Source organism: Takifugu flavidus, chromosome 5 (assembly GCF_003711565.1).
Source record: "Takifugu flavidus isolate HTHZ2018 chromosome 5, ASM371156v2, whole genome shotgun sequence".
Classification (NCBI taxonomy): Eukaryota; Metazoa; Chordata; class Actinopteri; order Tetraodontiformes; family Tetraodontidae; genus Takifugu; species Takifugu flavidus.
In genome coordinates this window covers 15,533,688-15,546,545 of record NC_079524.1, presented here as the reverse complement: position 1 = coordinate 15,546,545, position 12,858 = coordinate 15,533,688, and the positions used below count along the sequence as shown (strand labels likewise).

The 12,858-nt window shown below is 40.8% G+C and overlaps 1 protein-coding gene across 14 annotated transcripts in view; it reads right to left on the bottom strand.

The window, feature by feature from the left end:
- The window catches only part of rimbp2b (RIMS binding protein 2b), a 63,516-nt gene extending 54,842 nt beyond the window's left edge, over nucleotides 1–8,674 (bottom strand). For 12 of the 14 annotated variants that reach the window (XM_057033782.1, XM_057033774.1, XM_057033784.1 and 9 more), the window contains exons 1-2: nucleotides 8,531–8,674; nucleotides 8,306–8,440 (exon numbers count right to left, since the gene is read on the bottom strand). In XM_057033782.1, the coding sequence (XP_056889762.1) occupies nucleotides 8,306–8,440; nucleotides 8,531–8,596 (201 nt within the window). In that variant the 5' untranslated portion in view covers nucleotides 8,597–8,674. Of the gene's footprint in view, nucleotides 1–4,628; nucleotides 4,736–8,305; nucleotides 8,441–8,530 lie in introns of those variants that run through there. The other 2 variants (XM_057033777.1, XM_057033786.1) reach the window with 2 other exon arrangements.
- Between the last annotated feature and the right edge of the window lie 4,184 nt (nucleotides 8,675–12,858).

The window sequence follows — 12,858 nt, the reverse complement described above, 5'->3', positions numbered from 1 at the left end:
CACATGAAGGCATCACTTCTTCTCATGATGCTTATTCCTAGCGAAACGCCATTGAGCCACTATTTCTAGCATACAGTCATATTGTGCTGTAGCCCTCAAAGGTCAGAAAAGATCATACGTTGTTGTTGAACCAGCACAATGAGTCAGCTTGAGTGTCTTTATGTCATGAAAGAAACTTCTTTTTGGTCAGGACAAAGTTAATGCAATCCACCTCATTACAGCATCTTCACACAATTAACCTGAGACCTTGTTCATTGATTGGCAGAATGAAGGCAGTGCAGTGGACATCAGGCCGAGTGAGTCTGGCACATAGACTGCTGTGTTTTCCTTCTCGTACAGTAAACTAAACTTAATTACTGTACTGCTGCACCTACTGTCCAGCGCTAATTTCATCTGAAATTTCTCTTGACTGGTACATTTGCCAGAGGAACGTAATAATCCATTATCCTGCTGTAGGCATGCTTGATGTAGCAGGTTGTGAGTTAGTAAACATGATGTTCCTTTCTGAAGAAAATGAGCTCAGTGTGGCCAGGGCCAAAGTAAAAACCTATTACCTTAGAATCGAGACTGGAACGTAGGAGATAAGCTTTTCTATTACAAAGCAAATCCTGACAAATAATCATCACTGCCTGTGGATTTTGTAACGATTCACATAATCATCCGCATCCCCACCTGCTGGCGTGATGGTCCACCTTTGAGAAGGGATCCAGACTGCCATCCGTATCAGCACCCTGACCCAAAACTAGGGACAACATGATTATTTGAAGTATATAATCTGCTGTTTCTAATAGAATCCCACAGAAAACAAGGAACACCATTACCAAGTAGCTAGTAATTCAGGAACAGTATGACTGCAGACTGAAAGCTTAAAACACCTTTGAGTGTTCCACCAAGTTAAAAGAATGGCGGTAGCTAATCAGCCTGACATTGTGATTGTCAATAAATGGCAGGAAAAGGCAGCAGTACGTAACAGCACCATCAGGAGGACCGAACATAAGAACAAAGATCGAAGGTTAAAGGAGCAGTGAGGGAAAAGTTGAAGACCCCAAACTGAAAAGTGGCTTTAGCAGATTCCAGGAACGACATCTGAGGTTTCTGTCCAGCGTGCAGAGTAGCAATAATCAAAGATACTGAGCAGAGCCCATTGGCTCTGATGCCTCCGACCCAAGCTTGACAAGAGGGATCTCTTCATATAGCAACGCAAAGTTACATAACATGATCATCCCCTTTCTCTAAAATCAAACTATTACTGTATGTTGTATATTTTATTCCTTATAAGCATCTGCCCAATCAACAAACCGGGTGGGGTTCAATATTCTCCAACCTTTCGAGTGGACTGACCTGATTAACTCCAAGAACAATCAATTATGCATGGAGTTGGATCCCCGGTGTGATTACGGTACTGGCTACTGCCCTCTGACCTCCACTGAAGTTGACTGCCACAAAAGGCCAGTCAAACGGCCAACACTGAGTCACCGGGACTACGTATTTATATTCATATCACATATGTAAGATGTAGCGGTCGCCTGTTTGGACTCCAAAGACGTCTTCATTCAGCCTGTTCATCTGACCACCCCGTGGACATGCAAGAGACGCACGCTTGGATAATCATGCACAAGACCTCCCAACAATCAGTTAAAAAGGCCGGCTTGCTGACAATGATAATGCACTTTTTTCTCTGCTGTCGCTGCGCTTCCCAGAGCCATCTATACAGAGATTTCCATGCCAAAGACAGCGTTACGTAACAGCTGCCACGGACCCTGCTGTTCATATCACTAATGCTGTACACTGTGGTGGGAATCACGTGCTTTAGCCAGGCTCTATCCAGGCGCCAGCAGCCATAGCAGTAGCCCAGCTGTTACAGCGGCCTGTACTTTCAGTCTGTTGGGAGAGTCTAAGCCATGTTCCTCTCACACTGCTGAGCAGCCATGTTCAGCGCTCCTTAACGCTCTTGAGCACATTCATGTTGTTCCTTTTATGAGTTTTGACAGAACTAAACAGCACCCGCTCCGAACATCAGCGAAACATTTGACATAATGATTGACTATGTGTCAGGCCACCAGAACTAGATGGCAACGAGCTTTCAAGCAACATCAACAAAGTTGAAGCAAAGCGTTTTTTATTTCAAATGAAAGATTCAACTTAAATATCAATTTGTGCCAAGGAGGGCAGGTGGATTTATAAGAAATATTTATAAGAAAAATATTATCCTTGTTATCTTTATCTACAAATACGCTCCCGGTCGATTTTCTATCTGCGACAGCTGGAATTGTTGTGCGCCCATCTGTGTTATATACATTTATAATGGCTGAATCACCCTGAGTTTAATGTAATGTAAATAGTTCATTCCAGGCTAAATATGAGTGTGCATGCATGGGGAGGGTTGACACTTTCATTAGCAAAGAAGCATGCAAATGTAGCTTGGTCTTTTAGTCTCTTACACAGGTTTGAACTGCTCCTTGTGGATACCACACAGTTGCCTTGATCAATCAATCAATCAATCAATCAATCAATCAATCAATCAATCAATCAATCAATCAATCAATCAATCAATCAATCTTGTATACAAAAAAGACTTTAGATGAAAGGGGCATCTTATTACCTACTTTATACTAAGTACTACTTTATCTGCTGTAGTCTGATATTGTTATCTTGGCCTGTGTTGCTATCTTTGTATGTGTACATAAAATGTGTCATTGATAGCGATAAATCTAATCATTTTTATCTCAAATGAGCATGTTTAAGCACCCAACAGCTACATTAAAACTCTTACTTATTAGTTTCATTTCGGATACAGGAAGTAGCTGTTCTCACCTGTGTGGATAAACTACCTTGAATGTATTCCAATTCTATAGAGGCAACAAAATGTAACATCAAGGGAAGGAGCAATCCAGGCATTTTTGACAGCCTTGTGGAAAACCAAGCAATTTCACAATATGCTCTATCTGGGAATTTTTCCCAGACTAAAAATAACAAGTACTGTCTTTAGTCATGGATCCAAAACAGTGGTCCTGAAATGTAGAGTGGGAAAAAGCAGAAATTGTCAAAGTCACATCATGTTCTGGCTGGTTACCCTCAATTGGTGAACTTGCAGTTCTTATTTGAACTTATACCATGCGTAGAGCTTCACCACGCATGACGCTTAGACCGTTGAACTATGTAAGCTGATTTAGGATGAAACAGCTGTGACTGGTCAAATGTTCATTACACATTTTATGCTACATATGTCTGTTTAATATCTTGCTACATATGGCCAAAGACACAATAAAAGTGCCACTAGATTATTCAACATTTGTATGAATTTTTATGGTGCCAGATCTTGATATCTAAATTAAGTTGTTAGGTAACATGGCCCTTTATTACTTTCAATCATGTCGATTTAGTTTTGATATAACATGACTGCAAAGTAATCTGAAAACAACCTAAAGTCAGTGTAGAAAAACTCCAGAACAACATTTGCCTTCATAATGTAATTACGCAACCATGTATATTCAAATTCAAAATGTATTTTAATTACATTGCATCATTCCATCGATACAACATCTTCCCTTCTTTCTGACCAACCAAGGTGTGTTAAAAGCGGGAATCTCCTGTGTAGAGTAAAGATTGCTAGAAGCAGCTCAGGGAGAGGCGGTGAAATGATGAATGGCTGTGTCTGATCATCAAGGTGGGCAGGACGGGCTACGGTATGAATGGGAGATTGTTGTCAGAGTATTCTCTCACGCCTCAGGTTGAGGCTGGCAGGTTTTTAATTAGTGGAGCTCTTTGTGAGTGACCTTGGGATGTGGTTGCAACGTCCACATCTGCAAACACACAACGATATTTTCACACGGCGAAAAATCCCAGGTCAGCTTTTGCTGTTTATTCCCCTCTGCTCCTCACGACCGCCACCTATAGGAGTTTATCTGGCTGTAAACGGAGACTGGTACCTGATGACATAACATACAGAAACACTTTACATACCCGTGACTGCCTGCAAGAAACCTACAGCATCTATTACTGATGCACAGTTGCATCCACACACCCATTCCTACAGTGAGACCCACAAAAACACGCTCAAGGACACTCAGCTATTGATAAAATGCCGCCGATGGACATTTGTTCAAACATTCCAAAGTCCATTAACCAGATAGTCAGTTTCATCAATATAGCGTGACAGCTTTGCATCAGTCAGAATTCATTCAGCATATTTACCGTATTAACACAACTCCATTTACCATTTGGATGTGTTAACTGTAAACTCCCAAAGCCTCTTCGGAAGGCACACTAAATCTAGACATCGTATTATATCATGCAGATGCTAATATCCCAGGGCTTCTGCTAAGCTGGCTGAAGTGTTGGATGAAGCACATTGCAGGATGTTTTCAGGTAAACTCGTGATAAACATGACAGTGCATATGGACCGCATGCAAATGATGGATAACGTCCTTTGGATCTTCTTAGTGGCAGGACAGCTCACAATGCTAACCAATACATGCAAGATTAGGAGTAGAGTGTGCTACACAAATAGAAATGCAATTATCAGAGTCAAAGGCATGTTATGACTATCCATGTCCCTATAGCAGCAGCTCAGGGATCCTGCAGCAGAGACTCAGAAAAATACAGGGCTCAACAGCTCAGAATGGTACCTTAGCACTGGTGGTTAAAGGACATTTGCAGTGGCAAATGTCTCCTCCCACGATAGATTGACAGAAAAAAGCCAGAAGCAGCAGTGGTCCAACGGCTATGGCAGCTCTGAAGCATAAAATGGTTCAACGCTCAGCAGAGAGAGGCACAACCGAGCAGCACAGGGGGAGAGGGAGAGCGAGCATCTCTCAGCTCACACAACCGTGGCATTCACATCAACACGCCCCCTTGCTCTGGTTTGTTCACACACACGCTCTGTCTCTGTCTCTCTCTTTCTTGTCTCTCTCTCTCTCTCTCTCTCATACACACACAGAGTAGTGTAGAGGAAGTGCAGTGTGCAGTAGTGCTCCCTCTTCTGGATGCCTTTGGTCTTTCTTAAAAGAAACTGGTCACTCTCCAGATTATCCTCAGCAGTCACTGACAATTTAGTCAATAATCTTCACATGTTCCGGAGCATCATCTGGTGACCTCAACACCACTGACCAGCAGCAATTATCAAAGATGGCAAGGTCATGGGAGGTTCCTCTCCTTAGACTGGGTTTGCAGTGCTCACCGGTTCTGTCTCACCTTGTCATGGGTCATTACCCCACAGTGGATACCTGAAAGGATCTTCTGGACAAACTGGTTTCTGCGCACCAAGCCCAGACCAATCAACTATTACAAATGGCAGCAATGCCATTACTGTCCAATCACAGATCAAGAAATCAAGTGCAGAGGGGTATTAAAGGGGATTATTTGGGCCATCCTGTTTTTTTTTTATTGGTTTTTTTTTGCCTCACATGTAGTTTTGCTGCCCTCTGTGGTTAATACTGGAGTTGCAATCTGCACTTCAACGTGAAAGGAGGAGGAGATTTGCTTTCCTCAGCATGGATGCCTAGCAACCACAGCAGTTCCTTGCCTCTGATGAGAGCCTTCCATCCCCCTCCAGCGGGACCCTCACTGCATTCCCAACTGAGGGCTGTTTAAGACATTGTGCATTGGATTCGATTGATGTATCAACGTACCGCATCAACCTGATGATGTGTGTGTGTGTGTGTGTGTGTGTGTGTGTGTGTGTGTGTGTGTGTGTGTGTGTGTCCATGCATGCACCAGCTGCATGTTCATGTGTGTTTTCATGTTCTTCTTCACATTGGAAAATGCATGTTGTGCACATGCATGAGCCTTCTATGCCAGGAGGTGGCGCTAATATCAATGTATCATGCAGGCGCCAAAAAGAAAATACGAATTTTCTCACATTTTAGCAAATGTGACAAGAATTTTGAAAGTGTTGGAGTAAATGTGAAGTTTAAGTACTATAAATGCTAAATGCAAATCTAAATATTAGAAGATCTAAATGTAAAAATTAAATTAAAGCTCCGCCTCAACCAAGGCACAGCCCCGCCCACAGTGCCAATTTTCACTCAGTCACGCTGACCTAAAGACCTCACACAGCCCGCCTACACCTGACTTGGTTAAAAAACATAGGGGGAATAAGTACATGATAGATGTTGACCCCACTAAGGTAAAAGAAGCGGTGGCAAAAATTCAATGTGGCAACAGAGTTTGATCCATTTCACTTCAGTTTTCCCTCCCACCGATCCAGAGTCGGCAGTGGGCGGGGCTGTGGGCACTCAGCGATATTTAAAATCGATATTTAACATTTATCCAGTATTAGTACATATAATATTTAGCCAAATGTGAGAAAATGATTGGCTTCATTTAGCTTAATATGAGAAAAATAGTTGTAAGTGACATTTGTATTGCATTGTAAATTACTGGGCATCCCTCAACAGAAATACTATTTATATTAAAGACATTCTTTTGCTGATGCATCACTTCTCTAATTTGCGAAAGTACAGTGTGCATATCAAACAGCCTGGACTTGGTTCAGCGACGCCCAACAAGAACAGGCAGTTGATCACCAGGTTGCGGTGCAGCAGAGCAGAGGAGATGATCAGTGAGATTCTGATTATTTTTACAACGTTTCTGTCTCCGTAAATCTGCTTTCAAGGCTCATGGGCTCAGTGACTTTCATTTATTAGCTTGTGTTCAGTTCTGTTTTTTAAGTCCCAAACAGGCATACAGAGGTAATCACCACTGTAGACCTTTAACAAACACATTAATGAGATGTGAAAACTTTCTCTACTTCATTTAAGAGCTGCACTCATCAGCAAATTAGCAGCCTGCTTTACATTTAATGATTCACTGGATGCCAGCCTACCTTGGAATGTTAATGGGAAGCAAACCTGTTCAGACAGCTGTCAAAGGATGTCAGAATGCAAACCAGTGGCTCCAGGTCCACCTTAACTTGCCCCTGACACGTTGGAAAGTACAAATGAGGTTTTTGACGTTTACTTCAATGAAGGCTTCTGCACCTTAACCAGTACTGCATGAGTTAACCCGCTATGAACAAAGCTGAAGGATGCAGTTGATGCCACAATGAGACAAATACAGTTTTCTGTATACTGTATGTTACCTATTCTTGCATATTCAGGGTTTGAATTGAAGCTGTATATACAATCTGTAATCTGTATTTATTACTGCAATAAAATTCCAAGAATCCTTAGATCCTATTTACAAATGGCATTAATTATCCTCACTCATAAGGTTTTAGGATGTAATGGCAGCTCCGAGCGGGACATGTCATTCCTCCCTATATGACTATAGCATATACAGAGCATTTTCCCCTCTATAACAAATGCTTAGTTCTACATCTTCAACAAGCATCCACGAGGGAAGAGAGCATGTGTAAATGGTGGAATGAGGTTCAATATCTAAGTTCACTTAAGTTCAACGAGTTTAATTCGGCCAAGCTTACTGTGATTTGCAGTGTTCCGTTCTCTGAGCACATTGTTACACACAAGACTGTTACACGCAAATGCACACCATCGAGGGGGTTTATGAGGACAAACTAACTATTCGTTTGCACATGTACGTTGATCTAAATGACTTAAGCTACTTACTAAATCAGCATTAAATTCATTCCAGTTGATATTATCTGCCCCAAGATGCTCAAATAGCATTTTTTCCTCTAGGAAGATGCTTTATTTGCACATCTATCAATGTATTTGATGGTTTTCTTGAATTTTGACCATGTGTTCTTTTTTCAAATATATTTTACAAACTGTGCTTCACCATATATGCAACAAATCAAAATATGGACAAAGTTTTTCCTGTTGGATCATTTAAATAGGAGAAAGCAGTCACCTGGAAACGGAGGAGATTGTATTTCTTGTCTAGTTTTAATCCTATCCGTATATAATGTATTTCCTGTGCTATTAAGGGCAATAATTCTATGATTCCAGCAGTTATTGGTGACTTTGGTGATTGTTTGGAGAGAAATTATCCAACAGGTAATATTATGCTTCTGTGATGACATCTGTGACATTAGATACCTTGGACTTTTAGCATCAGTTAAGTTCATCCGCAACTTATCTAAATATGCTTTTAAAAAAAATAGAATACAAAATTAACAAAATATGAGCATAAAGTCCCATGAGAATTTGAAAGCCATCCCATTTAAAACACATAGTTTGGTAGATATATTGTTTTTGAAAAGGCTGATAGAGTATCCAGTTTTCTTTGAATGAGCAAAGCACATGTGAAAATGTCAAAATACACACACATTTAAGACTGTAGCCTTGGAGACTGCTGATTCTCCCAGCATGTTCACTCATATCTTTACACATGACAGGCTCACCTTATCTCTGCCTCTAATCTGGTTGCTCTTCTTTGCTGTGGGTAACCTGTGTCGCTGGCCACAGACCATGTCCCTCTGAGACTGCCTCAGGAGCTTGTCCACCTTGCAAGTCTTGCGACAGCCCATGTTCTCCTGCTGGACACCGATATGAAAACAGATATCAAGTAAGGCCCCGCATCGGTCGCATTACATCTCATTTCCTGTTTGGAACAAGCAGTAACGTACCATGACAGAACAGTTTACATGCTTCCCCAAATGCCTGTCATGCTCAGCAGAGCCGGGTGATGTCATAACTCCAGCATGTTCAGATTATAAATATCCGTATTCAGCAGAGTTACATAATAATGGATGTTGGATTATTGTCAGTAGAGGCAGACAGAAAAGGCAGCAGCTGCCACGCAAAAACAAAGAAGACAAGAAAACCCATTAAACGTATAATGAAGTAGAATTTTACAGTATTTACTTTACTATATTATAAATTTGATGTGCAATTAGAATCATGAAAATATTTTTTCTTTTTTTTTTTTCAAATGAATGCCAAGTGTATACAATTATATATAGCTGGTGTATGATGCTATTTAGAGGTATACTACTGCTATAATACTAGAAAATACTGTATATTTTAACAGTTAAGGAGATTTAACCCTTAAGGAGATTATGTGTCTATCTGTCTGCCTTCCGTCTGTCTTTATTTTATCAAAATACCTCAAAAATTGAATGGATTTTAATAACATTTTCAGGAAACGTTGACAATGGCAGAAGATGTCATTAATTTGTGGTGATGTTCTGATTCCGGAGGGACTTTGAACATTGATCTTCCAAAGATCAAAACCAAGGGGTTCTAAATGTAAAGCAGCCTAAGTTATGTAACCTTGTATTACTACTGCCTATATATTGTCTATACTACTGCAGGTGTAAGTCATAATATGGGGGGAAATGACCTGCTTGGCTGAACCAAATATTAATATTTGAAACGTTACAGCCACCTAGCTCAGATGGAGAATATACTTGAGTGCAGTGTAAATGAGGCTGCAGTGAAACATCCAGAGGTCCAGTCGTCATCAGTTCCAACCCAGTTACCACTGTATCATCCAGAAATGCACACTCATAACAAGACCTTTCTATCCCTGTCAAGTCCAATCAACCTGAGACACAGCTGATGCAGCACAAACAGAAAAAATACCGTTGCTGCTCCTCTGCAGGCCAAATGATGGGAAGCATCAGAGTGGAAGACTCTAAATGAGATTCCCTTTAATTCTTAATCCTGGAATTAATGATTGGTGCTTGTAAATTCATTCCAAATAGTCATTTGTATTTATTTTTTTTGCAAGGCAATAGTTCATGATGGCTTCAAGTGCTACATATGCAAATAGAAACGCACGCCGCTGTGAAAACAAACTCAGATTCAGCCACAGATTAGCATTATTCTGTTTGGATATATGAATAAGCAGTGACTTTTGAATAGGAAGAAAAAAGGAAAAGCTAAAACCGAGCACAAATTTTCATATAGCAAATGAAAAATCGTGCATGATATGCCAACAGCATTCACAAACATGCGATCAAAGGCTTGAATAATTAGCCACACAAGATAAAATCAATAAAAAGTTCAAAAGAGAATAATAATACATTTTATTTGTAATGCACTTTTCATCTAAAGTTGCTGATATAGCAATTTTATTATGCTTAATCAGCAGTCAAAGTCCATTTTGAATACAAAAGGGTTTTAGTTCAACTTTAAAAGAGTCCAGGCTTTCAGAAGCCCTGAGATGGATGGGGAGGCTGTCCCATAGGTGAGGAACAGCGGAGCAGATGCCTCAGTTGGTGCTAGGAAGTTTGGTGCTAGGAACACGTAGGAGGAGGCTGCCTGTACTCCTGAGAATAAAGATGGAGGACTCTGGAGTGATAAGTTCCTGAAGAAGGAGGTTTGTGTGTGGATATTGAGGCATTTATGGGTGAGCACCAGAATTTGTAGTTGATTCAGAATGGGATAAGGAGCCAGTGCAGTGAGGACCCTTGAGCCGCTGTCCGGCTTTTCAGTAAGAGGCAGGAGGATGGAAGTGGCTGGGAAATGTTGCAGAGGTGGTGGAATGAGCGCTTGTACAGGTGCGTAGAGCGGTCATCAATGGTCAAATAAGGGTCAAACCAAAGTCCCACACTTGTGGCTGAGGAGGAGGGATGATCTGACCATCAGAAGAGAGTGGGACTATACAAATGCTGCAGTCAGATTCAGGAAAATGAGGAGTGCTGGTGATCCTGCATCACTGGCATTAGAGATCACGCGGTCAATGAAGTTGTTACAGTGCTCTTCTGTTACTAGGTGGATGTGGCTTCAGAGATGATTTATTATAGAAAAAAGCTTCTTGGAGTTGCAAGTATTTATATTGATTAAGATGGAATAAAATTTAAACCTTGATGCTCCCAAAAGGCCAGTTTATGAATGGTGAGCCCAGCGTTTCAGGGTGCAAGAGACATGAAATTGACCTCACATGGAGGTCCCGAGCACTGCTCAGGAACATATTATTGGGTTCTATTAGGTCATCATGGCTGCAGAGGATAGACATGTGATGTATTGGATGTCTGTGGCTGTGTATTCTGTTCTGATGAGGACAATATTGACTGATGCTTTGCAGGTCTTGAATGAGTGATTTGGCTTAGAGGGTTGGAATATGAGAAGAACTGTCCAAATGGAGTTTGGAGGTTTCCATTTGAAAGCTAAACACTCCATGGATGTGAGAAAAGAGTGAAAAGAGAGTTCAGCCCAGTAAAGAATGAGTAGACCACTACCTTGATCCCGTCCTGCATGTAGCTGTAACCAGGGGGAAGGCTTCATTCAGCAGAAACTGGTTCTCTGGCTTGTTCCACATTTTAATTTAAAAAAATCAATCCTTTTTTCCAGAATATGCTTGTGGATGAGAAGAGATTTCATGTCGAGGGCTTGTGTACTAAAAAGTCCCATTGTGACAGAAGACAGAGCGATTGTCGACCTCGACAGGTTTCAGTCTTAAATGTTAAACTATTTAAACTTTACGATCAAAAATCTTCACGTGTGGGAAAAGCCATAGTCTCCCAGGTCAGGACTCCGTGAATTGTAATGTGAGACGAAAAGTAGCCAATAAAGATGTGACCTGAATTAGGAACAAGGAAGCAAGTGTAAGTCAAAGCATGTTTGTGCTGCCTTTAGGAGTTTGTCTACAGTTATTTAGCCCAAGATCTGTCCTATGTCCTATGTTCTATGTTGTGTTTTCTGTTTTTTGCTTTGTTTCTTCTTATTCATTTAGTCTTATGTGTAAGTACACCATGTTTCTTGTTTGGAGGACGAGACTCTCAATGGTCAATGGGACAGAATCTTTTTGTGTGTGATGGGCTGCTCTGAGATTATCGGTGCAGACCACACGGTATGATCAAAACTCTTCAATGCCTTCTTTTATCTTCATGTGTGAGGTCTCTAACGGATTAAAAAATCTCTTAAAATTTTAAAAATCCTTATGTGTGAACCCCGCTTGAGTCATATTGTTTTGGCATTAGGCTGGCTTAAAAATGGTTTTATTACTTGTTTTGAGGAGAAGTGATTAAAACAAACACCAGCATCCTCTCCAGACATTGGATATCTGAATATCTGAAGAATTTTCAATTATGGTCCAAATTAATGCCTAATCGTCCAAGAAAGCTAACATTAGCGCACATTAAAAGGCAGTTTGCCACATCTCTTTATGTCTTTACATATTTTCAATTCAGTTCTACTTAAAATCAAAATACATTTTACCCCACATTTTAATGTACAATTTGCCTTCTTATTCTTCTTAAACTGTGAACACAAAGCCATATTAATAATGAAAACTTGATGCACTAATTATTAAGGTTGACTAATTAATGCAACAGGTCTTATTTCATATAGCCCGTCCGCTTTTAGTGTCTCATGCTGAATGCTTTTCATTGTTTACACAATGTTCACACATTAAAACAGTCTCTAGAAGTGCCTTTTTTCACCTGAGGAACATCACAAAGATCAGGAAGCTACTGACACAGCATGATGCTGAAAAGTTAGTCCATGCATTTGTTACTTCCAGGCTGGACTATTGTAATTCTTTATTATCAGGGTGTCAAAACAACTCTTTAAGAAGCCCCCAGCTGATCCAAAATGCTGCAGCCAGAGTTCTGACAGGTATTGACAAAAGAGATCACATAACTCCTGTAATGGCGTCTCTTCATTGGCTGCCTGTTAAATTTAGAATAATTTTTAAAACCCTTCTTTTGACCTACAAGGTCCTCAGAGGCCTAGCTCCATCCTACCTGGAGGAGCTCGTGATACCTTACCAGCCCAATAGACCGCTCCCCTCTCAGAATGCTGGTCTACTTGTGGTCCCCAGAGTCTCTAGGAGTAGAATGGGGGGCTGAGCATTTAGCTATCAGGCCCCCCTGCTGTGGAACCAGCTCCCTGTCCAGGTACGGGAGGCTGACTCCATCGCTACTTTTAAGATTAGGCTTAAAACCTACCTCTTTGAAAAAGCTTATTGCTACCAATTCTGCAGTTCCAGTTACTATTATAGACAGAC